Raw genomic sequence first — 27,751 nt, 5'->3', positions numbered from 1 at the left:
TCGTTTGTCATGTATTCATTTAGATTGATCCACACTCAAATGTTATAAGATCAAACTTTTATAGCATCCGTCCGACATTCCCTCATAGAGCTTGTCCTCATGAGTGAGCATCAGTTTATCCCCTCTAAGTCACTTATTGGTCACTGTCCTTTAGTCCTCTAGAAACAATTTTCAGTCTTCCAAACTCCAATTGCAATGCAATTAGGATGTTGTGTTAAACATAAAATAAAACAATACAATTTCTTTTCAACCTATATCAAGACAACATATTGAACATTTTGGCAGCCAGCACATACATGTGCTCAACATTACAAAGTAAGGCTAAACACAGATTACCTGTTGTGTTGAAGGATGTGAAATGAGCTGAATGATGCTGGTATGCGAGACAGGACGCCATCACATGACACTGTCAGAAACACAAACAATACCTAATTGTGAACCACTATCAAAGTAAAGTGACGGGGCAGGTGCATGACTGCACACCAGTGACATGCGCTTGGGTGTGTTGCAAGTGGCTAAGAGCTGCCAAGAATTTACACAATCTTCAGCATCTCTTAAAAAACTAACAAGGAGGATACAAAGAGGCTACAAAAGAAGGATGGAATGATGCAAGACATTTCTATGCTTACACACTGTTAAAATAGTCGCCATGGCACAAGGTCAGGAGTTGCGTAAAGCGGGTTACCTCCATGTAAGTAGCACACTTCAAGCATGAAATGAGTAAACTGACATAGGAGTCGAGTTTCTCTTCTGTGTTTATAAGCTGTCGCTAAAATGTTGAAGTACCAGCCAAGCTTGTCCATTTCTCTTGCCCGAGCTGCTGTCGGTCAATTGTCGCGTAAAATCAGAAAGCAGCTTAATTTAGCAAGTGTAATATGATAATAGATGACTAGTGTTTGTCTTTACTTGCTCGGATTCAAAGTGTATTTATTTTACACAAAAGAACAGTTAAATGCAACAGTTTTGTTTTTGCTCCCATTTTCTCTTTATGGAAGTAAGAGCTTAAGATTTCTTATCTGCCAACAACTTGAAATGATTTTACTCAAATATCAACACTTCACTTGAACTCATTAATCCACTTGTCAGGTTCTGTGACCTTACAACCTACAAAGTCAAAGGCCCCAAGTCAAGTTTGAGGTTGAACCAAAACTTGGAAACCTTAACTTTCAACTGACTTGAATTAGTCAGTACTGAAAGAAACATGGCTTGAAAAGCCGAGGGAGCTAATGAAGTGCAGATGCCGACTCGGGGAAACAAACCAAAAAAAAGTTCACGCAATGCCGATCACTCTTGCGTTTTCTTTATTATCAGGACTCCAGTCAAACCTATAATAATGTTTTAAATTTCAGTCATCCACTGAAGAGAAGCAGATACAAGGGAAACACTATTAACTGTGATTTCTAGGTGTCATAGGTGTCATTTATTGTTTTGGTTCATTGGACTGATTTTGTAGAATGACAGCTAGCTCTCCAGAGCGTGGGCGTCAACACGAGTCATGGTGGGCTTATGAAACTATAAATATCTCTGGCTATACAATGTGTTACGCCTGCCTAAAGCAAGTGTAGGAAAATGTTAGCCTTTTTTTTTTGTTGGTTGCACAGTAAATTTCGGATGGCACATTTTATTTCAAAATTACTTTATTTGGTCCCTCTCTGAACACAGAGTAAAAGATTAACACTTGGAAGAGAATAAAATGTGTTCAATTTACACTGAAACAAATTTCGAGTGATATTTACTTTGAAAAAAGACAAAAGTTTTTGTCACCCAGAAATTGTACATAAATTGAGACACACGGCCTGCATAAAATTCAGGTGGATAAACACTACACCTTCGCTAACTCCAAATGTAACTATTAATATTCTAATAATCATATATTACAGTGATAAACAATGTGTGGTCTGAGATCATGTGCTAATCATTAGCAGGTAAGCTATATTTTTATGATATGCTTACATGCATCCACCCATGCAGAAGCACCCGCTGACAGTCTAGATGACAATTACTGAAGGAGGATTCTGTGGAGGATTTATGAGAGCGGAAGGAAACGTGTTTGACCCTGCAGAAAGCGGGTCATTTTGGGGTTCAAGTGATACTTTTCGATCAACTCCTGCTTTTCAATTCATGATGTTTTTATCTACAGTAATTCCCTTGGACTCTCAATTGCAATGCAGCTGATCACATGCAGGACATACATATATAAACGAAACAACAATTTACACACACAATGCCACCGTGGACAATTTCGAGTTTTAAATAAACGTAAAATGCCTATTGTCTCAGATCTTTTTGTTTCTTAAAATTGAACTGGGAATATAATAATCCACTAATCCTATATCAACAGTATTCTGCTCTCGTAGAAAATTTAACAAGGTCCAATAGATTTTTAGGAAACATAAATGAAGATGTGTGTTCAAGGCGCACCTCTCACTTTGTTCACTGATGAATAGTCATGCGTGTTCACAGTACACATCTGTGTTCAAGGCCCTCCAAGCAAGCGTGCTGATGATCTTCGCGTGTGTAATGCAAACCCTTACCGTGACGTTACAGTCAGCGTTCTCAATCACAGCCGAGAGGTTAAAGGTCATCTGGGGAGCATTCCCGGACTGACGATATGACTCCCTGGGGGGCAGCAGCCCGTCTGGCCATCTGTCCTAACTTGTCTAACACAACCACAGAAAAGAATCACTGAAACTGAAATATATGGATTTGATAGTGACTAATAATAGTGGAGTGATTTTTTTTATACATGCATACCGTAGTGCTGTAAAGTACTGTACATTACTTTTTTCCTTGGTTCGAGCAGGTTTTAGCACCCGCAATAAATCCTCAAAATGATAAGTAAACTTTCACATCATGTAACTCATGACATAGTGTTGGCAAACAATAACAACATTTTCATCCCAAAAGACAAATGTCCATGTAAATTCCCTGCGTGTCACAATGAATAATCTGTATCATAAAGACAAAGCTCACCTAATATTGAGAATATATTTGACCACACACTTCATCCATCTTAAATCCAGGGTTTCTTTGGAATAAATGGGGAATTCCTGTCATGTTTTTTGTCTGATCCTGATGTCTTCCTTCCAGTTTGCTCCCGCTGTAATGATAATCAATTTTAGATTCTTAGATATTAGGGTAGTCTTTTGTTATAATATCCTGGCTATACCTCAGCTGCCAAACTGTACAGTCACGCACATAAATGAACGAAAATACGGTGAGAGTCCGCCTTCTAGTGGATGTGAGGATTAATGCTCTCCGCTTTTTTTTTTTTTTGCAATGCACGGCATGAGCGCTACGAACAAACCATTTATTAAATTTTTCATTCTCCTGCAATAAACGTTCGGCTTGCTGTTAGTCAGATATGAATATCTATTTTTCGCGGGTGTATGTTTTCAAAGTTTTTATAAAAAGGAAATTTGTGAATTTATAGGTGCATCTTTTCTCATGAAATTAGAAACTTTTTATTTCAGAAGTTCAATTTAAAAAGTAAAGTCCATGTGTGCAGTTTCATTAATTTCAGAAGGTCAATACATAATCTCTATTTTAAATTTGATTTGTTTCTTATGTAAATTATTGATGATACTATCATTTGTTTGATGTTTAAGTATTTAAACTAATTATAGAAATGACACACAAAGCTTCCTGGTCTGGTCTATCGTAATTTTAATCAACAAGGAGCTCATTGCTAAACTAGAGCGACAACCAGTTCGCAAAAATCGACATACTATCCTTCAACAAAGTCAAGATTACGCTCATCATTAGTATGAGTGAGCACTTCATTTGAAATTTATAAAATAAACTACTCTTTGAGAACAGATTAATACATCTATAAATAGACATATGTTACTAAATTACAAAATTGCATTCACATTGTAATTAACACACAAGGTGTTATTGCTTCATCATATTAGTTTAAAGATCTTTTCAATCAGTCAAGTGCTGCAACCTCCGTTGCATAAATACCTTTAAAGGTGACAACTCAGTACCTCCATTCAAGAATCATCCATCCATCCATCCATCCATCCATCCATCCATCCATCCATCCATCCATCCATCCATCCATCCATCCATCCATCCATCCATCCATCCATCCATCCATCCATCCATCCATCCATCCATCCATCCATCCATCCATCCATCCATCCATCCATCCATCCATCCATCCACCCGCCCACACCTAAGGACAATTTAGATTTATCAATGAACCTAACGTGCTTGTTTTTAGGAAGAAGCCACTCAAGCATGGGGAGAACATGCAAACATCAGAGCTGAAATTCGAACCCCTGAACTGTGAGGCACATTTTAACCACTGTGCAACAAACAATACATACATTTATAAATGCTTTGAAAATTAGGATGACATATATTTCTTTTTTTTAAAAGTGCAGAAGTCAAGACCGTTGTAAGGTCGACAGGTTGTAAGTTGGCTGAACCACAAATGAAATGCCTCTATTTTCAGTCCTTTCAAGTAATTACTGAGCTGAATGATTGCTTCGGGGTGATTACAGGACACAAATAAAAAGTCCGTGTGCATAGTCTCAAAGTGATCACTAGTCCCACAGAGAGATGTCTGGGGTCGTTGCTTTGTCATTTGATGAAGTGGAGAGCCGGAAATGACTGTGGATCTTTGCGTGGCAGGCTTGACCAGCAGCCAAACCAAAGGCCCATCTAGGGGAGCCGAGGTTACCTGGACAACGGGAAAGTAAAACAGGTTGATGGAACCTCTAGGCAATGACTCTCCTCCTCTTCTATTGATTCACACAGAGTAAGTATGCATGTCTATTCAGGAGGATATTAGGAGTTTGATTGAGAATAGTCACCTCTCCCTGAGGGGCAAATGTGGGTTACTGAGGAAGGAGAGCTGCTGCTCCAGACTGCAGACACGGAATGCCAAGTAGCATGAAGACAGGATGAGGAGAATGATCCTGCCAAGCGAACACAAACATGACACACGTATATTGATATTGACACATTTTGTATGTGTTCTATGGTCTATATATCTATATGGTCTGTTTCATTATTGTTATGTTCTGTAAAGCTTTTTGTTAGCGCTTTAGCTGTTGTAATAATAAAAATAATCATAATTCAATCAATTTATATAGCACTTTTCAAAGACCCAAAGACGTTGTGAAAGCAGGTTTGTGTGTTTTTTGTTTACGCTAAATGCTACATGACAGGACAAGGTGACTATTTATTACCTGTTAGTTGTTATGTTCAGTGTGGACCTGCGTGTCAGCTGTTATTAATGTGTATAAATGTGTTCCTGTCCATGTTCAATACTCACAGCAGGGTAAAGAACTTGAGCAGCTGGTACTCCATCTGGCCCAACTCTGCCACTGGCTCCGATAAAAGGCCTCTGTCTGTCTCCAGGGCTCCCTCTGTGATACAAACACATACAAACGCATCATAAGAAATTATAATGGTTTCTGATTTAATGTTCTACCAGGCAATTTTTTTTTCTTTTTTCACTAGTTTTCTGAAGCTGAGCCGCGATTGGTTGCAACCTGAGACCTGGCAATTGTGATTTCCTTTTCAGTCAACTGCAAGTGGCAAAATGGTCGCCCCGCCCCCCGAGATGGATAAAAAATAAGAATATTTCACTCATATTTCACAAATGCAATATTAATCAGAATGCCGTGTATAGACTAGTGGGGGCATATTAAAATATTGTGAAATAAAAACATTTCTGAGAGTGTCAATAAAAAAGTACCCTAACTGTTTAAGAGCAAAAACTCTTAAATAATGGTGGATAACTGTAAACAAAACCAAAACAAAATAGCGTGAGTGCCTATTTTCAATCCCAAACCTATCGGTCTGAAAGCATCTAAACTATTCTCTGTCATCACATACTTTTTGGGATTATCTGGATTTAATCCGCGTTCGCTCCAGCTTTTTAATACAACCCTTCCTTGACACGCCATTTGAATCGTGACATCCTGTTGCGTAACAGACAAATCGCTCTCCAATGCAAAGTATTTTGCACTTTCACTCACATACAGCCATGAATAATTGAAATATTTTATATATTAAAACTACAGTTTGCATTTCATACAAATTATTTTGATCTCAGACCTTCTAAAGGCTGCTCTGACTTGAAAGGTGTGTTTGCAACACTCAGACTGCTGCTGGAGTTCCCTAGCAGGTCAGGAAGGGAGGAGGACACAGACACCACTGAGGCCTTTCTTCTCCACTTTAACACTGAAGGGAATTCATCCACCACTGGAAACCCGTCAGGGGTTGGGAATTCATCCTGCAGTAGATGACAACATATAACAAACCAGTTATATAAACCAGTTGAACATATTTGCACATACCTGAATTTGAGGTGCTTTGGCGCACCCTTATAAACAGGCAAAGATCTTTTACAAATTATCATTATTCCCAACTATTGCTTTATGTCTGATTAAATTGATAATTTGAGTGATTTGCACAAAAACCCGTGTTCTACTCCTAGCAAGTCAAACCCTAGTATATCATAAATGTTTTTTTTGTTTTGTTTTTTTAAAGCTGTTGTCACTCACCAGTGACAAGGTGGGTTCCTCCATGTACTGCTTCAAACTCAGACTCTTCCCATTGACCTGTAGAGGGACATGACATCACACTTTTGGTGGCACACTGGTGGTGTGTATGCAATGCGCCGTACCTGTAGGTGTGTGCAGATCCTACGTAGGACGTCATACACACTGTCTCTTGATAGAAGCGACACAAATACATACTGAGAAAATAAAAGCATAATGTCAACATACAAGGTGTTTCACTGATTGCTGTGATGAGGCCACAGTACATCTGACGGAGCTAATCTGCAATTTGTAATTTTTTTTTGTTTTGCATTGACCCAAAATAAGAACACTATTGGAGATTAAAACGATTTAATCTAGGGCACAAAGAGGATATAGTGATTTCAATCCTATTTGTATTTCGAGAAATAACCAAAAGTACAGTTGTGATGTACAAAGAGTATGCTACATGTATTGTATAATCCCCCAGACACATGAGTGCGTGATTACAGAAAATGAGTCATGCATGTATGACACTTTGCAAGGCCAAACTTTATCTACTTCAAAAAGATCTCCAGCTCATATCAGAAATGCTGTGTTGGCAGGTGAATCTTAATCAGACTTTTGGACAGTGCTCTCATATTCACTGACATACAATAATGAGACATCTTGCTCCTTATTGATATTAGTATTTTGTATTTTTGAAGTGTAAGACGTGCTGGCAAAAATGAGTGGAGAGAACCATTCTATGAATCTGAGAATTAAAAGTGAGTCCACCTGCTCCGGTCACATTTTTGCGGATTACACAACTGACTTTGGGCGAGAGGCGGCGTACACCCCGCACTGATCGCCGACCAATCGGACAATGAACATCTCTTTCTGGAACGTGAGAGGAAGCTGAAGTACCAGCAGTGATTGAGCAGAGATTTAAACCTTTCGCCTTTCGGTAGTCTAACCTCTATCGCTTGCATCATGCTGGCTGTGCATGATTTGCGTGTCATACTGAGATTCTCAGAATGTGGTGTCGGAAAAAAAAACTCCACTTGAGCACGCTTCCGGGCTGCTGCTATCTATAGCACTGCTCTTCCGGTCACACCTCGCCTCAGACAACACAGACAGCCTGCGCTAATCAGTGCAAGCATTTGAACTCAAAGTGAGTGTGACGGGAATGTTTACCTTCTGGTTAGTGTCTGTGGTGATAGCCAAGCCATTGGGCACCAGGCCTGCCGTTTTGTGCTTTTTCACCAACCGCACTGAGACAACAGGGATGGCCACCTAGAAGCGGAGGAGAATGATTTTTTAGTGTCTAAATACTGCATGTGGGCAGTGGAAACAAAAGCAGTCGTGAAAGAGGGCAAGAGACATTTCTTATTTAAGTCAGTATGCAAGGAATGCCGCCGTAATACGAAGCTTATTGTCTCTCAAATGTCAGGAGAGGTTGAGTTTCAAGGAAATGAGAAAGAAAAGGAACAATGAAAGAAAAAATGACATGGCTGCTTCAGGTGGACTTTCCCAGCGCGCATATTATACTTGAAAATATTTAAAGCCCGTTGCATTCAAACTAGAAGTCAAGTTTCATCTGTACGGTACCTTAATGTCCTTGCCGAAGAGGTTGGCATAGAAACATAGCCAATTTCTAGAGATGTAAAGCCTGCCTTGGAGCAGGATATCTCTGAGAAGAGCACAGGAATACACTGACGAAACAAGAGACAAACACATTTTTAAGCTTTAGATTTCACATTTACATTAGGCGGAGTATTGATTTTGTTTTGTACAGCTGTGTCAGTCAGTTTCTCATTTATAGGTATTATGGGTAGCAGCAAAATTAATGGTGAAGCCGTCGGAGCTCCGCAAACAAATAGGTATTATGAAGTTATCCGAACATATTTATTGATCTTGGATGAATTACGTCATCAACATCTGACACCGTGGTTCAGCCCTTTCACATAAGACGATAAGAGCTGATACACTATGAGCCCAAATTTTCTGCTCAGCGCATGGGTGGAGTTTTTATTTTTTATTTTTTTGATGACTGAAAATGACATCACATCTGCTCAGACAACTACCGATCACAGTTCAGCTTGCGAACATCACATGACCCATACGGTTCAGTAATAACACGCAGCATGATATACAGTCAATATAAAAACATTAAATAATGTGACAAAAGTTGATCAAGTTACAGTTGGCACAGGTACCTTTCATAAGGAGCTCATCCTTGGGCACACACTGGAACAGTTTGTGGTACTGCGAGTTGTACTTGCTGACAGTCTGTGCAGAGGGACAGGGCAGAGTCATGAGCAGCTCCTTGGCGGACCGGCCCGCCTGCACAGCACCGGAACCCCCTCTCCAGCCGCCGGCCGCTCCGACCCGGCTCACCGCCGACACCACCCGCTCCCTCAGAGGCGGCGAGCTCTGCACCAGGCTCAGCACGTTGGCACCGTACACACACACACACTCATCCATGGCCTGAAGCAAGTCACTGCAAGACACACACTGTTCCCCTGTGGCGTGTCAGTATGGGCAACAGGCTGCTCTACGAGAAAAACACATCTGGCTACGGGGTACACAGACTAGATGCACACGACTACACTTGAGCCATCTTCAAACTCAAGGCTTCCCTGTCTTAACTTCTTCATCAGTGACTGACTCCACACTCAGTATACGCCCCTTCGCCATGCACACACTTGTACACACTGCCCATCATCGAGCTGGAAAAACGCACACACACTGCCCAGGACTCTGACGTAAGGTGACCCCTTTCCTTTTCAGTACATCCTTGCGTCTGTCAGTGACACCTTCCAAAGTCCAAACCATCCTGTATGCGAATACGTGAGTGGTCTAAATAATTTCCTGTTCACTTCCAGCATTCTCCTACCCGTCTCTCTCTCTCTCTCTCTCTCTCTCTCTCTCTCTCTCTCTCTCTCTCTCTCTCTCTCTCTCTCTCTCTCTCTCTCTCTCTCCTCTCTCTCTCTCTCTCTTGCTTTCTCTCACTCTCCCCTCCTTCCCGGCTCACTCATTGTCCTATTAATAGTTAAAGGCAGTTCCTCTACACAGGAAAGTGGACCTAAAGGGAGGTCACAGTGAAACAGACAGATGGTGGTGGTTGGGCTCCTCATTATTGACTTGGAATTCTGATTCGGAAACTAATTCACGGACGACTTAATTTATGATTTCTTATTATCACAATAGAATACTAGCAATTTTTGACATGTGTGTGACGTCTGGTGCATAGAGTATGTGACTTTGCCCTCTTCAACAATGTATGAATGCTTTAAGTGTACCGTGGTTAACCTGTATGACAGTAAATGCAATTTAAGTGCTACTAAACAATTCATTTGTATTTTATAATGGTCACAGTTTGACGCCGCCACACATGAAGTCAACTCTGATGAATCTGACTTTTAAGATTCCATTTGCACCTTTGCTTTGTAGCAAGAGGAAACGAGTTTATACGAGAACATAAGGAATCAAAACAAAGTATGCATAAATTCATCAGGCTGCTACATTACAAGAAGTAAAGATGACATATTTTTCGAATGATTCTTGGAATACATCAAAGTTTAAGTGAACAGCCGCAAAAATGCATGGCTGAAAATATTTTGTTTTTTTAATATGTATTTTGTCACGTTTACTTCTTTTCGTGTGTTAACTATGCACTGGGGAACTGTCCCAATTCAGGGAGCTAACACACACACAACAGAAAATGATGACACTCACCGAGCCACGGTAACATTTTTTTACATCCTCGTAGGACAGCTCTTCAATCAGATGAAACCTGGAATGGAATTAAAAGGCAGACTTGTGATAAACCAACAAAACAAAATGGATGCTACCTCCCATTCATCATGAAATCACTGCAAACACTGTAAATTATTTGCAAACATGATTATTAGTTGTGCATTTGAGTGTTCTTTGCGCTCATGAAGTCATGGTGTTGTTGGCAGCCTGACAAATACTGGTGAGCATGTGTTTTCATGCGTGTGCATGTGCACCGCATGACAATCCCCGCCGGCAGCGTGCCTCAGCACGACACGTAATCAGTGTGTGAGTGTGTGTGTGTCACTGCAGGATGCAGGTGAATTCTATCACATCCAGCACAATCAAAGAGGTATATTACGTTGTTTGTATGCAAATAGTGGCAATGCCCTGGAGATTATCCAGTGGTTTACTGTTTTGTTTATTGTCAAATAACATGAACGCACACCGACATCATAGACTCTCTCATGCCTCAGGAGGGCTGATGTAATGTGATGCTTCGTCTACCAGCAGATAAAATACGGGATAATCCCCTCTGGAGGAGAAGAAATATTGGAGGTGAAACTCAAGACTATAGAGAAAAATCACTTCCTTTTTAAGCATTAGCTGTCAGAGAAGTGATTGACAGTGCAAAGCGATGGCAAACACGACTGTTCACTAAGATAGTGAAAGATTATGGATCACTTCTCAAGACCAAACATTCTTTCAGAGTTCAGTTATTCATGTATGATTTGCCCATCCCTTTAAAAATGATTAAGTATTAATTCAATCTACCCATGAATCAGTTAGTAAAACGGCCAGGAGTTTCCACGCTGAAATACATATCCTAAAAATATGTAATATGGTTAACATGCCAGCCAAAATTATATTAAACCAAAAATAGAAACACTTTTGCTAAGATATTTTGAATGGACGGTAAATAGTATATATCTTTCTGTCTTTATTGTTCACAAATCTGTCTAAATCTGTGGAAGCACTTCTGTGCCAAGTTAATCCATTCGCCACATAAGTCGTAGATCTGGAGGGAAAGAGGAATGCCCACTTGATCGGCATTGTCACCTCTGAACTGTGAGATAAGACATTGCTCCACGATTCCGCCAAGCTTCCCTGATCTGCTGCCAAGGTTTATACACTAGACAGCCTCAGCCGTCACTGCGCCACTTCCTCTGGGGAAGAATAATAGTCTCTGAGACAAAAAGATCTAATCACTGTTTAGGTGTCAAAAACCAGATGCTGTGCCTGCTGTGCGTGCCTATGCCTAAATATGTGTGTGTATGGGTCTGTGCATGTGGCGTAAGATCAGGATGTTGTTTACAGCATGACGGTGCAGCTGTGACAGCACTGCCTGCTGGGCCAGATGTGCTCAATATCACTCCCAGTTTTCATCCCAACTTTCACATGTAATCAAACATTTTTTTGTTTTGTTTTGTTGGGTAAATACATTTGGATAAAGGGTCTGCTGTACATGTTTGTTTGGTAAATACAAATAGTGGTTTGCGGTGTTTGCTCACATGACACGGGGCCCGAATTGGGACACAGCTATACAGGTGGCCCTCAATGTTACAAATTAGAATTCAAACTAGTTTACAACCAAAATCAACAACTGAATTAACCAAAAAGACAAAACTGGTGAGTTAAGCACATCCAATTTCATAATGAACAGCTTCCACCGGCTTATCCTTGTTTAGTAATTGTGTGCGCTTGCTGCTCTGACTGCTTGCTGCATGCAGCCTATAAATAGTTTCCGCAGTAGCCGCCTGTGCCAAAGTGGGGATGAGTGAGTGATTATTAAAAAATACAGGCGTCGGCCCCTGCAGGGACTCACCATGTGTTTTCTCTGCTCACCTTCCATCTGCCGCCTCTTTGCACATGAAAATAATCTTCATGACTAATACTGCCGGTACAAAGAGAAAGTGAGGTCTGAAGGGACCTGTGCTATGATTACATTTGCAATGTCAAAGTAAAGCAGGTTTTACAGGGTCACGCTGGGATGGGTAGTTGTAAAAGACAAATAACTCTGGTCCTTTATTTTGGACTTCAGTCAACCTTTTTGAACATGCTAAAGGATGCACACACGAAAATGAAAATGCACGTGTCTTGAGCACAATTCAGAACTCCATGCAGACAACGTCAATGGAATGTTTGAATGTAAATTAAACATCGTATGCTTTTCTGTAAGCAGCAATAAACTGCCTTCATGCGCCTGCTTTGTGCCGCAGGCTGTGAAGCAGAATACTGAGACTAATTATCAACTCTAAGGCTCTAAAATTGAATCTTAAATTAGAAAGGGAACACTTCCCACCGGCAGCAGGTGTAGCTGTGGACTCCCGCGTAATAATTGAGCTGCAAGAGGAAGGGAAATTAACAGCATGAGCTTGGAGACAAGTGGAAAGACTCACACCTTGTAAAGATTTTTACTAGATAAGACATGATGTGGAAAGTTAACAGGGCCTTTTCACATGAGACACTTTCAATTTAGCTCCGTGGTAAATTAGTGCAAAAGCATAAACGTAGAGGTTGGAACTAACTCAGAGAAGTCACCATTGCTGGTATGCAGTCCATGTTATGACACAACAATATATAAAAAGGTAATACATTCGGGTGAATAATTATCTCGGCATATTTTCTCACTAGAAAATCCATCTAGTCGTAATCTGAAGAAGAGGAGGTCCTACGATGGTCTCTTTGTTAAAGTCTCGAGTACAAAATGACAAAAGCTGCATGTTTGATGTTGGTAACAATCCAATCTGCGTCCAAATCGCTGCAGAATTAGACGAGTTATAATGAACGGAGCCAAACACAAACACTCTAGTTGTTCTATACCTATAGTCTCGACAACTAGCTCCCAAGAAGGAAGCATACAAGCTAACCCATCCAGTGTTTTCCAGGACGAATTTAATTTATCACTATTTTGCAATACTGACATGTGGAATAACCGACTCAGATTCTACTGTTGGCCAAACCGCAATGAAAGATTCAGTTCACCACAGGATTTAATGCAATACTGTAGTTTGGTTTTCTTTAGAAACACATTGACTGTGTCTGGCAGCAGGTAAACAGGAAGTGTTCAGGTTCCTGCCTTTCACTTGAATCCAACACATGACACGCTTGTGTGCTCAAGTCCAGAGTAGATTCTCCAGGATTACACGACTCCTGCCGACAATCCTTTTTCTATAAACACAAACAGCCTCTCTGTCGGTAACACACACTAACACGATCGCTTTGCTTTCAGACCATTTTACTGGCAAAGCAGCAACACACAGCATTTACATAACTTAACCACATGTTTAGCAGACATTTGATTGCTACACAACTGCTGGTGGCATCCAATGCCAATATCCACAATTCAGAAAAGTTTCTTTCATAGATAAATTAAATTAATGTAGCGCTGTCAGCAAGTTAATAAAGCCATGTATACAACAACTGTTGTCACTATTACGATTTTCATGGTAGTGGTCTGCATTTGAATTCATGAAATTTACCTTAGGAATTTACAGATAGTAGGATCGGAAAAGTTTCGTGAAGGTTGTATGTATATATCTTTAATCTTCAAGGCATCACCAAGTCCTTTAAATTTACTATATTTTATGCTAATAAAACGGTATGAACCTCACAATTTTTACATACTCAGGGCCACCATTTTGGATGAGGTTTCTTTTGCTTGAGGTTCAATTACATAGATTTTGAGACACATTCTTTTCTTTATACTGTACCAGGTTTGTATGAAAAAAAAAGTACATTAGAAATAATTAAAAAAAAAGACAATATCAGAAACAGCTCTGTGTCATGGAATGCAGTACTAAAACATTGCAGACTCCAACTGCAGTAATCAACATTGTTCAATAAAATATCTGATATAGCATCCAGCAAGCTAAACATTATTATCTTGCATAGAATTTGCAGGGGCCTTACAGCGTGTTATGGCTGGTGAGTGTCTATCATCTCAATGAGACGTCAAGTCTAAAGATCTTTTGTGTGCATGTGTTTTACTATTGTTTGACATCAAGTAAATGTTAAAAAAAGGACAATGAAAAGAAATCTCCTGCAGCTGTAGCTCATGAGTGCACACACGCACAAACACACAGGAAGCGGATGATGTATTATAGAATATGTCTGCGTTTGCAGACCATTGTGTGTCAGTGAGTGTTTGTGTGCCTGTGTGAGAGAGAAATTTGCCTGAGGTGTCCATGCGCATCTTCGTCCTTGGAGGCGTCCAGGTCCTGTGTGGTCAGCAGGCCTGTTTCTTCAGAGTGTTCCTGCTGCTCAGTCATGCTTCTGGCCCTGAACCCACAAACACACACACAAATGAGTGCACAGCGGCCATCCACTTTGCTCTGATCTCATCCCCGCTGTCGTGTTTGTTTTCTATCTGCAGGTACACTTTTTGCAGTATGGAACGAAAGGTTTTTGGGGATAACACATGGACTCTGCCTTTAAAATCAACATGGCGGTGATGCAACTTGTGCTAGAATCACATCCTCAACTCAAAAAAATAAAAAACAGTTAAAATGGGTCAGTGAAGTTAAAAAAAACATTGGGGGAAATGTATGAAACTCTGGCGTAACTTCATTTACAAATAGGGCCAGACCGATGCCAATTCCAATATTTGGCAGAGTAAAATTCAGATAACCAATTAATCAGCTGATTTTCTAAAAAAAAATCACAAAAATTGAATAAAATAGAGATGGAACGACACCAGTGATTCGAACATGACAATAAAGTCACTGGCCAAGTCTATTTCTTTGTCACTGATGTTATAGTGTAAAAAAAAAACTGTATATTGTGCCTTTTCTTTCATTATCACAAGTATTTCCTTTTTACAATATTGTGAGTTTTTATATAGTATTGAGCTTTTTTTAATTGAAAACCTCTACAAAATATCATGATAATTATTTTATCGTGATAATATAGTATGTTTGGATATTGTGACATACCTAGAATAACATTTAAATTTAAATGTTATTGCCAGAACATTTCACTGTTACATGACTTTGCGCTTAAGTAGTTGCTTAACTTTACAACAGAGAGGAAAAACTGTCACAAATCAGCTGATTGGGGGGGCTTAGAATGTCAGAGGTTTTTGTCGCATGTGTTAATGAGTAAAAAAAAAAAAGGCAAAAAAGTTGGCCATTTTTTGCCAATTTTTAAATAACTAAAACTGGCCAATTTAATTGGTTGGGCCCTATTTACGAGTGCCCCAACATTCAGCCCTTAATACTTATACTTAAAACGTGCCCCTTAAAGCACACATCCTTAACAAAAATACTTCTGCGCAGTACGTACATACAGTAAATAATTGTACTATAGTTATACTAATTACACTACACACCATTTCTTTTACAGTGTGATAGTTTAGAAGCTTTCACCCAGCTATGGTTTAAATGAACCTATTACAATATTGCAGTTGACCCCCCACACACACATACACACACACACAGGCAAAAACATAGCCAGCCGCATTGTACCATAACTCCCCGTGGGAGAGCGAAGGCTGTTAGCACCTGCCCTGAATAATTACAGGTGCTGATGGAAAGAGCCTCACACGTATGCACTTTCCTATGGATTATCTCTAATTGGCCAGAAGCTTCACGTCAGACGCTGGCTTGTTCAAACAACTTAGCTTCCTGTGTCGAAAGGGTCCAACTGACTAGTTATCTGTGATCACAAAGAGGCTCACAAGATGGCCTGGTAATTAGAAAAGAGAAACGCTTGTGGATATTTCAAGCTGCTGCCCCCGCGACCCGACCCGGATGGATGGATGGATGGATGGATGGATGGATGGATGGATGGATGGATGGATGGATGGATGGATGGATGGATGGATGGATGGATGGATGGATGGATGGATGGATGGATGGATGGATGGATGGATGGATGGATGGATGGATGGATGGATGGATGGATGGATGGATGGATGGATGGATGGATGGATGGATGGATGGATGGATGGATGGATGGATGGATGGATGGATGGATGGATGGATGGATGGATGGATGGATGGATGGATGGATGGATGGATGGATGGATGGATGGATGGATGGATGGATGGATGGATGGATGGATGAAACTGCGTAGTGCCGAGACACAGCTTTCTTTGACATCAACGTCAGGCATGACGTCACGCATGATATCAGAAAATTTATGACTCCTCCGTTCAGCCAGCACCAGATGCACTCTGCATGGGCATGTTTCGCTTTCTTTGTTGACTGAATTAGCCTTACACGACAGTTCAAACATTTGTCCAATTATTAATCCTTTTTCAAACATTTGAATATTTCTTTCCTTGATGATTTGTGGACAAACGAACGGCAGAACCAGCAAGTCAGGTTTGTAGTGTAGAGAATAAACATGGCAGGGCACAACATTGTGCTGCATTTCCCCACAAACCAAGCGAAGTCTCATCAGTTCATAAACAATCAATAATAATGTACACCTACACTTTCCTATGGGAAATTTAGAAATGGCCAAACAAAATGTTCTTGGATTTTTTTTCTTTTTTTTTACAAAAAAACACAATCCCGTCTTTTTTTAAGAACATATTCAAGCAGTTAGTTACAGTGTGAATATTTCCCTATAAGTGCCGAGCAATGTATTTTGCATCGCGCCAAAGTCAGCTGGGATGGGCTCCAGCTTGCACAAAAGAATATGGATGAATGGAAAAGTCACCAAGTCCATGACTCTTGAAGGCCACGTTACTTCCTGGTTACCAGTTCATGTAAAATCGGAGGAAAAATGCCATGTGCTAATTTTCCACGCAACACCAGCTTGTTTTCTATTTCCAGGCATTCATGTAATGACAGCCAACATTGTGTCAAATGGCCTATTGAGTTCAAAATGCCATTCTGCGCAGTTAAACATGTTTGACAGTAATGTTCTGTGAAAGGTTTCCACCTCTCCTCATTGTCTGCGTAGACAAACACTGTGTGCTGTCACAAGACATCCTTCAATCCAGTTAACTGTAATCTCATTAATGCTGCTGGCCACTGACATACTTGACAAGAGAAATCTCTCCGGATTCCTTCGAAGAGTCACAGAAATACTCCCGGTATTTATATGGCCTCTCCATCAACAAGTTTGTGTGTTCACCGTCGACAGGAATAGTTGCTTGTCTGGCCAAATAAACACTAGGAACATTCAGTAAACATTAACAGTCTGCATTTAAAATGTGTGGGATTTTATTTTTGAACTCATTGAAAGCAGTGTGAGTTTGTTTGCGTTGGGTGTGTGGACCTCTGGAATACTTTTGTTTGTCCCAAAAGCTCAAGCGCAAACTGTTTGCAGTCATTTCAAAATGTTTTTTTCCACTGACTGCGCTTTCAATTAGAAATATGATTGCAGAGTCATATTCCAACCTATATTTGTATTATTAATAGCAGTGATCAGATGGTGCTCATGCAGTTACAATGACTGTTTACAATGCAGTTTATTATTCTTCATTTCATAGATGAGTGTTCAGCCTTTTGAGTCAGAGAAATGTGCACGGCTTGAGACCTCCTGAAATAACCTTCCCATTGTGCAAGCACCTCAAAACAAACTTTGATAAGCACTGGTCAGTACTCTAACCCACGTTATTCAACATCAAATAACGGCGCATATGCATGCAGTCAAATAAATTATTTTACAGGTAAGCGATTGTCTTTCTGTTTGTACTAATAAACGCATTACTACATAGTTGCATCCAAAGTATGCAACAAACTATGTTCGCTGACGTGGCATTTTGTTGCAATATTCTTTGTTCGTCAAATATCAAGAGAATTTAGCTTAACGCAACGGTACACAATACATAATTTGTGCAATGTACACATATAAATAAGGCACTTGTCTTCAATAGCGGTACGCTTTCCATTGCAAGACAGTGTTAAGTTTACCAGTGAAAGACAGACTGCTATCAAAACACGGTCACTCGGTCTTCAAAATAAAACTACTGAGGTTCTACAAATAAAAATATATCATATTTCCTTAGAGCTATCCGGTAAAGTGTGCATAAAATATACAGTGAAAAGATTTGCTTACATTAACAAACAAAAGTGAGACATGCAAGCGAAACCCTTTCAACAGCTATAAACCAAGCGTACATATTTTATTTTGATATATTACCGGAAACGATTTATTTAACTGTAGCGAGCTTACCAGCCCTCGACGTCCCCTACCTGTAGCTCACAAACTGGTTGCAACGTCGTTTTGAGGCTGTGTCCTAACTTTGTCGACTTCCAAAAGGTCTTCAGGAGTGCGTCTCATTCCTCCGTGGAGACATTGTCTTGTCTTTATGTGCGAACAAACCCGACAATCTTTACGACTGTCACAAAATCCAACAAGCTAACGCTAGCAGAACGCGCTATGTGCACTTTCAAGCTCCTCTCAAGTGCGTCGTTGTGGCGAGGGGGTGGGCTGAGCTGAGGCTTACCTATAGCCCAGTGTGGGCCCGCTGGGCTGTGCGCTCTCTGCAAGGGGATTACATGCGCTGATTTCTATTTACACGCTACGGATGCCCAGAATAACACCCTTGATTCACGGCTGCACGATCTCACATGGTGTAGGCACTCACTGGCCACAACCTTAGGAACATGTTTGTACCGTAATTACGCAAATACATCCGTTTGTTCGGTATTAAACAATCTGCTTAATTTGTTTTTCTAATATTTTGAGGTCCACAAGGTACAAACATGCTGACGGATTTGAGAGGGGTTTAGAGTGCAGTACTGCAGGTTGTTGAAAGTGATTTACCCCCCCCAGCCTACAACCTGTTCGGAAAATAGTGTTAAGTGGACTATAAACATCTTATAAACAACAACTTGGCCCATAAGGCTGATTCTGATGATAAATGGAAACAATTTGATCCGGATTATCAGATATCTATAAAAGATTTCCTCTTGATTGTCCTGTGTGACTAGAGATTTCTCCTCACCGACCTGCTTGGAAAATGGTGAGAGAGAATATTCACATAACGATAATCAGGAAGTATTTGATTCCGAGTCTCATTTCCAGTCAAGTAAGCAAATGCCTGCCTGTCGGATGTCTAAAATATCGCCATCGCATGTGACGTGCGATAGGACTGATTTTTTTTTCTTATCAATCGTCGTGAAATATTTGTGGCCCATATTTGTCCATTTTAAGTTGAATAATTAAGAAAAACCTAGAGAATTCACAGGCCTGAATATCAGATGTCTCTAAATGGTTATTCTGACTATCATGTTTGTGATGTGTGTTATTCTTCCCCCCCCCAAAAATCACACAAATCACAAATTCATATGTGTGCATCAGCCTAGCATGATTTACTGTTTTCATCAGTCTGGAAGCCCTGTGGCACCATACTGCCCATCACAGGTCAGTCTTGGTTCTTGGTGCAGATGTTTGTGGCATGTTGTGTCGGTCACCTAGAGTACACCATACTCCAGTGATGAGAGTGACATTTTCTGAAGCTTCCCTAATGTATGTTTCAAATCTGCCATTTTTCTAGCACATCAGGGTTTCATCATAATTATAACAGCAATATAACATAATGTATCTAGTGAGATTTTTTTTTTCAATGAAACATAAATAATAATGCATTATAAATCAGTACAATGCAAGCTTTTACAGGTCAAACTCAAAAACAAAAAAATAAACCATCTCAATAACCGAATGTGCGGGAAAAAATAGTCAACCTTTTTTGGAATCTCCGTCAACAATAAGTTGAGCAACACATCGAGCCATCTCTGAATGAAATTTGTTGGTGACCATGTGTTACAAAAATAATTTGCTGTTCACGATGAATACATAAAATTCATTCTCATGAGATCACAATTTTTCAATACTAATTAGCACCCCCCCACCCCGGTAAATAGATTGCATTATTTATGTATGTAGTCATCATAAATGATGGAAGATGAGCCCTCAAGTAAGAAAATACCTTACCTGCGGCCAAATGTGATGTACTTCCTGTGTGTGGCTCACCTGTCTGCTATCCTCTGACTGCAGTTCCCATGAAGGTGGCGGTAATACGCGTCCTGGCCCGCTGGCTCGTCTGCTGGCTGGGCCTTAGGGCTGGTTGCGTAGATAGTGCATCCCATGAACAGCTCCTTGGGAGACGGCCTCCGCGATCAGCGAGGTATCCTTCCTCGGGGCGGCCCGTCTCGTTCTGATGGCGGCCAGCTGCTTTGTGGGAAAAGCCATTGGCTCAGCACGTTGGTTTCTTAACCCCTCCTCTTCTTCCCTCTCGGGCGACCCCTCCCTCTCTTGAGCCCAGAGCACAACAGCGGATAATCACATCCCCCGTTTAAACTCCACAAAATCATGGCCACACTAATGGCTCTCTGTCACTGATGTCGCATTACGCTAATGCACGCAGCTTACTCCCGCCACTGGGGTCGGTTACAAATCATGTACTCTGTGCAAACACACAGTGACAGATGGCAATACTTGGACAAACACAACACAACTCTAGGGTATAAATATAATCAGTGAAGTAATGGCGATCTTGTCTCGGTGTGAAATCCTGGCCTGTAGTTGAATGCAATAAAATAATGCTGTTGTAAGAATGGCAGTGCCACTGACAGACAGATGAACAAAGGTCAATCAAAGTTCATCAGGGTGCACATACCGTATTTTCTGGACTCTAAGTTGTTTTTTTCATAGTTAGGCCGGGGGTGCGACTTATACTCAGGAGCGACTTGTGTGTAAAGTGTTATGTTATTGTCACACTAAAACACAAGAGGGCGCTCTAGGCCTGTGTGTCAGGATTCAGAAAGGCTGGAAAATTGGAACACCTGGTTACATCGCCACTAACGCAACAATAGGTATGCAATAAGTATGCAAAATGAAAAGATCAGAGATGAAAATGCGAATGCAGAAATTCCGTCATGCCATTGCCATGTCTTAACTATCAACACATTTCCTACATTAAGAAAATTAAATAGAAACATTTATTCACATTGAAAGGATCCAGAGCTGGGGGTGCTGCATTAAGCCTCTGGAGGTACAGAATCCTCGTCAGCAGTTTCAGCTCTGGAAAAGGGCAAGACAGTTGACATCACATATACAGTGCAGTGACAATGTAGTTGTCCCCTTGTCAGTCTTTTTCTTTCTTTTCTTGCACATTTCTCCGACTAAATGGTAATATCAGTCAAATACCACCAAAGTAAAAATAACATGGAGGCTTTAAAGAGGTTAACCTGCACATTTTCTTTGTAATAATATGTTCTATGTTGTGCTTGTTCCGTTTGTGGAATGTGAAATAAACAACAAAAAAATCTACTATTTAAGTAGTGCAGTTACTTCTGTATCAGTCAGAATCTCTGCACATTGTTCAAATTCACCCAAATCGGTTCCAGCAGGCAGTTTAGTCGACTGCTTTCAGCCACCAAATTGTCAGGTGCACTGAGAGCATGTCAAAGAGAAACCCCTCAGTATGCCGGGTGTGTTTCAACTCCCCACTCCTCTCCTCAGCCTCCCTGGTAATGTCTATTCAGGGTTTCTACTCTCCGTAGGGAAGTCAAATCTCAGATTCACGAGTAGTAGTGTGCTTTTCCTCCTTGCTGTGGGACAGGGGACCAGCTGTACACCCTCAGTCAGTCGGATTCAATTCCAGACTTTAGACCACTCAAAAATCTATTTATTCTGTTTATTTTAGCCATTTGGAAGTTAATATGTGTGTGTTTTGGGTCATAGTCCTGCTGCAGAACCCAAGTGCTCTTCAATTTGAAGTCACAGTTTGATTGCCAAACATTCTCCTTAAGGATTTAATGTTTGACAGCAGAATTAACGATTCCATTACATCACAGGAAGTCATCCAGGTCCTGAATCAGCAGGGCAGCCCCAGACCAAAACACTCGTTTGACTGTATTGTATATTTCTCCGATAAATGGTAGCACTTGTGGGCGTTTGACTTTGGAGGTTCCACTGCGTTGGCTACTACAAATAAAGTCAAGAAAGTTGAAGCAAGGGAGCAGTTATCAGGACAGATTGTCTCATAAAAAGATTTATTTTTCCAGCCCAAATTTACAAAGGCAAGTTACAGAGTATTGTATAAAAAAAAAAAAAAAACATGGTAATGTACACTTTTCACAAACTCCTGAAGGGAGGGAGAGAAAGGAGACGAGGTGGGGGAAGAGGAGAGAGACGGTTCTAAATGTCTTACACAGAAGAAGACGCTGTAAACATCCTTGCAAGCACCTCTGCGGGTACTTTGAGGGGGGTGCTGGGTGAGGGGGTGGGGTGTCTGTACGACACAAATTGGGTCAGGGAGGGACAAACGAGTGAGTGTCTGTGTTTCCACACAAGAATGTTCAACTAGGCACCAACTGCTGGCCAATAAATATACTCTGCACCATTGAAACAAAACACAAGAGCCAAGCACTTTCCATTATGTTGAAAGCAAACATGAACTTTTCTGGCTTTTCATACACTTTTAGAATATAGTTTCGATTTTTCACTGGGCTTTGCTGACTACCGAGATAAAAGTACTACTCTGTGAGCAAACAAATGCACTTGTCACAACCATTGTTTGATAAAACTATATGTACTGTATATGTATGAAGTCTGCTGGTACTAAAACCTCACTGACTTGAATGACAACATCACAGCTGCCTAGATTACCCTTACAGATTAAATACTAATCGAACACCACCACATTCACCCGATTCAGCCATTCGTCATCTTTAAAAAGCACAGACGTCAAGGAAATGCCGTTTTGATAAATGGCCGGGGTGTACTGGCAAAGACCAACAACATGTAGGACCTGCTAGCTGGGCAACAATGCTAACAAATGCAAATGACTGCAAAAAAAAACCCCAAAAAAACATGTATTTGGTGTCAACTCCATCCCAGACATGTTCTTCTCACCCACCCGACTGCTCAAAGAAACAGACATTTGAAAGCTGAGGTTTTGGGCGTGACTTGATGGTAAACAATAGATTTACACCGAAGCACCACTTATGTGAAATCCAAATACATGAATTGAGAGGACATTGTGGACATATTTAGTATTTACTCATCTTTTCACACTTAGGAGTATGTAAATCAATGTGCCGAAGTTACATCCCAAATAGCAAATGACCAAAGTAACAAGTTTGGACTTGAAGAAACAATAATTAAAAAACAAATGATAAAGAGATGAATGTGTTCAAGAGTGAAGCCATATCAGTCATAGATGGACACATTGAACTGCAAGTCCGCGTCAGAGGAGTTCCGGATATTGATAGAGGATTCAGGTGCCTGCATAAATTCTGGGACTCATTTTACGTTTATCCGTGGAAGGTTGATATTACAGCAGAACTTAAAGTTTATGAGGCAAAGTAAGCTCGGAGTAACCTGACTAGTGTCGCCATAACTGATGTGGCTTGACTGGCTTGACTGTGAGGCGAAGCAGCGTTGACACCGGCATTCAAGACATTCAAAAATGACCGTCGCGATTGAAGTTTAGTCAGTTAACGAAAGCAAACATTTATCACGTTTTATTTTATTTTTTTATTAATCTCGGTTGAGGTGTATGAGGTCCCTTCGCAAAAACACGGTGACATCGGTCCCTGAAACATGAACTGAGGATTTGACATATGGGAAATAATGGTGACGGTGAGGATGAAAACTTCAGTCTCAGGCTTCTAAGTCTCTGAAGAAAGCAAGCAGCAGTTGCCATATTCCCCTTTCCCCAATCAAATAGAACCAAACATTTGTCAAGTTTAGGATATATTGTTGCGTCATGGCATCAAAACGCCAGCGACATAAAGTTGAACGCATCTCAATAAAATTTTCTCTGCAAGTCTTTAATTTAATTCGACTCCCCTTTGCCATCAGTCACCCGACTCCCCCTCCGGATCCTCCACTAGATTCTTCTGTATACGACATAAAAATAATGTAGTCAAAACAAAATCTTAAAAAGTCCAATAGTCCATTTTTGCATTGTATTTGTTGACAGTGCAAAGACTAGATCATCAGAGGGGAGGCATTTTTTTTCCCCTGCATGAAGGAGTAGAATGATGGCTTTGAACTTGGATTAGATCAGCTTTGAGATTCTTTCGACGGGGAAGAAAGACGTCAATAAGCTGCCGACACTCGGGCAGATCGGCTAAACACACAGAAACACCATTGAACTGATGTCTTAAAGGAAACACCTGGGAAATCCTTTTCTCATGTGAGCCAGTCACATGAATCTTTGCAGGGTTGAGGTGTGTCGGTCTGGTTTGCCTGTTGAAGACAAACAGCAAAACTCCCATTAATTGGCACATTCATGGCAATGATCCTGATTTGCTTTTGCAGACATTCAAGGTGGGTTTTGCAGCTGTCCTTCCAAAGCCCATCCACTAGGTGTCAGTGCAGCCTGCCATCTTTTCAGGCTCATTCTTCAACTCTGATATCCTCACTGTGATCCACTTGTCCTTAGAAGACCTACTTAAAATGGATGAGCTGAGGGGCTGCACTGAATATTGAATACTAGACAGCAGCAGAGCATACCAAAGAGTACCAGCAATGAGTCCATTTTCTTTGAGACAAATCCAGGACAAAGAACAAATCTGACAACAATGTTTCATCAACTGGAAGCCTGCCTGATACTCAAGGCTGTGTCAAGTTGTTAAGATTTTAAAGAAGTCTGTTGCATTTGAGTCTTTACATGTCTATTTAGTGTTCCTTTCTTTATTTCCAGCTTATTGTTCTCCCCTCCAAGAAGGTGAAGGAGGTTAATAAGGTTAGTTGATAAGGACCAACTTGCAGTGATTGAAGTGCGTGTTGCCATTTCGTCAATTCAGGTTTGCCCTTTGAAACCAAGTTGGCTGTCTGGTCTAGTTTAACAGTCCAAAGTGGTGACTTAACTGGTGGGTTGGGCCCCAAAAGTGGGTCGCGAACAGCTAGTAAAAAATTAAAGGGGGGGTTTTCTCAGTTTACAATGATCCGGCCACTGCATTGTATTTCAAGGTAACCAAAGAGGCTACGAAGCACAATAATGAATGCTCCGTTAGCACCATAATTCGTATTTTCATTGATGTGCATTTTACATTCTTGTATTTACTGTAATTATGACCATAAGTGCGTGAGAGAAGGTTAGCACTTCCCCACTATGGAAGGCGGACTCTGGTGTAAAATGAGCACCACCTGTACATTGAAACATTTAACATGCATCACACAGTGAAGCTCGTGGAAGTCTTGGCTTGCAAAATGTTATTAGCAAGACATCAAAACCATTTGAGAAGCAACACATGAACATGAATATGGCTGCAGCATTAAACCAAACACAGCTCTGAATGCCATTTGAACAGCTTCTCGCAGGCTCCTTAGATGGAGCCAAAGCAATGACAAAATGTAATGTATTACTTTTAATACATGCAGGTAGTTTCATTTAGTTTTTTAAAGGCGTTCTGACATACATGTATTTTGTACATAGTGTATACATTTTGTTTTTCCAAAGGACGCCTTTTTCCTTATCCTTATCGTTCTTAAGTTCATACATAGATGGGACTTTTGTGACATTGAACACATCTTGTATGTGAGTACAGCATATATATATATATATATATATATATTGTGCGTGTGTGTGCACATGTAATATATATAATAATTTTATATATGTGTGTATATAATTACTTATATGCATGCCTATAATTGAGGAAAGCTTCAGATAGCATGATAGCTCTCGAAATGGTTTTCAAAAGCCGTTCCACTCCTCAGGCATAAGAGTAGATGTGAGTGCCAACTTGCACACGGCAGCAATCAGGGTGACTTACAAAAGAGGGAATGAATGTTGATGACGTATGTAAGTAAACATGCATGTAAATCTGGGGAAAAAATCATTGTGTCTATTTTTGTTCATTGGGCGCTAAGTTTATATACTAATTATCCACTGAAAGGCCTTGTCATGTATAATCGTCAAAGGAAGAAGAAAGTGCAAGTGAGGAGTGACTGACCTGTGGCGTAGGAAAGATCATACTGCCCTGAGAGCAGGGGGTATCCCAGGTGGTGGTGAGAGGGCATGATCCGCTGGGAAGGCGAGGAGCGCGGCCGATCTACATCTCTTTCACGATCCCTTTCTCCGCCGGCTCCTCTGTCCTGCTCCCGCTCTCTATCGAGAGAAGGTTTGTCCCCAACTGTCGGAGATTTGCTTTTGTATTGGCTGGCGTGTTGATGTAGGATATCTAGAGCTTTGGAGTCTGTAGCCATTTTGTTGACAGTAGGGCTCGTGCGGGATTTGTCGTTAGCCTCTTCACCTCCGGCTATTTTAGTGCCGTATGGAGAGAAAGGATAACCTCCAGGAAGGTAAGAACCTAGATGAATAGGAAGATGGACAGGTTCATTTCGGATTTGTATTCTGCACCTCATCAAAACATACTGAATAGCATTACAGAGACTCAACCACTGGCTAAAAAATACTCGCTTAGCCGGACGTATGCACTCCTCTCAGGACACTTACTAAGGGTAGTCGGATGCCAAGGCTAATTCAACCGCGTCGGTTAGCTAGCAACATGTTTTGTCTGAGCAGAAAGAGCAACCTCTACTACACTCAAAGTCGGTCGGGTCTGAACCTGACAAGAAATGTTGCCTACGTGCCAGTGAATAAGCTACATGCCATGCTAAATGACCTAAGATTGACACAGCTAGTAGTTTTAGCATATTAATGAAGTGCTTGGTGATTAGTGATTGAGCCTGTACCGCGTTAAAGCGGAAGCGTATCCAACTTTGCACAACAAAGTAACGGACAAATTATTCAATGTCTGGACTGTGGAAAGAACCAGAAACTACAAATGATTAACTGTATGCTACGCCCTTTGTTAGCCAGGAGTGGCCTTTAAGATTTATAATATCAGTAATGTTTAGTTTAACAAGTTTTGATTTTGACTGCTTAATAAATATTCTCCAAATTACATTACAATAGACGGATTTACAAAATCTGTAAATTTTTTGTCACGAATATTCAATACAGTGTCCTGTAAGATGTAACTCAGCTCACAACTTGTCAGGTAGTGTTAATAATTTTCTCATGAATGTAATTGTCATACCTGGGTAGTTCTGCATCATGACCGAAGGCATGCCCCTGTAACCAGGGTGGTTGGGGTCATAACCTTGTCCATAGGGGTAACCATGCATGTACGGCATGTATCCTTGGTGCTGTGCTAGTGGTGATGAGAACTGCAAGTGGGCATTAGTACGAGCGTCTTTGCTCAAGGTCCGATGTTCCTCAGAATTAATTCGAGGGTCAGTCATTTCTTTGCCGTCCTCCTTAGGCCCGCTTTGACAGTCCTTAGGCCTGCACCTTTCTTCCTTTGATTTGCGATCACGCTCCCGTTCTCTGTCCCGTTCATCTTTCCATCGAGATTGTTGTTGCTGGTGTTCAACTTCTGCTTGAGCCTTCTGACTCTCAGGGTATTGCTGGTGGTCAGAAAAAGCACAACAAAATGACAACAATAGTAAAAAAAAAAAAACTAAAATGTCAAAAGCCAAACAGACTCCTACTACTTTTTGCAGGTTTCCAACGACAAGTGTGTGCACATCTAAGCTGAACAGAAAAACTGAAAACAAAAGACAACCT

The 27,751-nt window shown here is 40.7% G+C and overlaps 2 protein-coding genes and 1 long non-coding RNA gene across 10 annotated transcripts in view; all 3 read right to left on the bottom strand.

Moving 5' to 3' along the window:
• Nucleotides 1–145: 145 nt before the first annotated feature.
• LOC148400334 (uncharacterized) lies at nt 146–3,169 on the bottom strand. Its single transcript, XR_015857398.1, has 3 exons — nt 2,974–3,169; nt 2,535–2,660; nt 146–406 (listed from the first exon to the last, which is right to left on the bottom strand). It is a non-coding gene; the product is annotated as an uncharacterized LOC148400334 (long non-coding RNA).
• Nucleotides 3,170–3,649: 480 nt separating this feature from the next.
• Nucleotides 3,650–20,395, bottom strand: gramd2aa (GRAM domain containing 2Aa). 6 transcript variants are annotated; one of them, XM_088371649.1, is made up of 12 exons: nt 20,194–20,395; nt 14,436–14,540; nt 10,221–10,278; nt 8,699–8,996; nt 8,091–8,194; nt 7,677–7,775; nt 6,647–6,718; nt 6,525–6,581; nt 6,076–6,253; nt 5,288–5,381; nt 4,824–4,928; nt 3,650–4,690 (listed from the first exon to the last, which is right to left on the bottom strand). In XM_088371649.1, the coding sequence occupies exons 1-12, from the start codon at nt 20,307–20,309 to the stop codon at nt 4,687–4,689; spliced, it is 1,290 nt and encodes a 429-aa protein (XP_088227775.1). In that variant the 5' UTR covers nt 20,310–20,395; the 3' UTR covers nt 3,650–4,686. The 6 variants fall into 6 exon arrangements, with proteins under 6 accessions (XP_088227775.1, XP_088227780.1, XP_088227779.1 ...); XM_088371654.1 differs by having other exon boundaries at nt 8,699–8,771; nt 20,194–20,392; XM_088371653.1 differs by lacking the exon at nt 20,194–20,395 and adding an exon at nt 18,665–18,828.
• Nucleotides 20,396–22,183: 1,788 nt separating this feature from the next.
• Nucleotides 22,184–27,751, bottom strand: part of znf609b (zinc finger protein 609b) — a 62,151-nt gene continuing 56,583 nt past the window's right edge. For all 3 annotated transcript variants that reach the window (XM_088370484.1, XM_088370486.1, XM_088370485.1), the window contains exons 6-8: nt 27,222–27,591; nt 26,133–26,489; nt 22,184–24,420 (exon numbers count right to left, since the gene is read on the bottom strand). In XM_088370484.1, the coding sequence (XP_088226610.1) occupies nt 24,377–24,420; nt 26,133–26,489; nt 27,222–27,591 (771 nt within the window). In that variant the 3' untranslated portion in view covers nt 22,184–24,376. The remainder of the gene's footprint in view (nt 24,421–26,132; nt 26,490–27,221; nt 27,592–27,751) is intronic.

Source organism: Syngnathus floridae, chromosome 3 (genome assembly GCF_059516105.1).
Source record: "Syngnathus floridae isolate MCC-2025c chromosome 3, RoL_Sflo_1.0, whole genome shotgun sequence".
Classification (NCBI taxonomy): domain Eukaryota; kingdom Metazoa; phylum Chordata; class Actinopteri; order Syngnathiformes; family Syngnathidae; genus Syngnathus; species Syngnathus floridae.
Note: the sequence above shows the minus strand (reverse complement) of the source record. Positions and strands in the feature narration are given on the sequence as shown.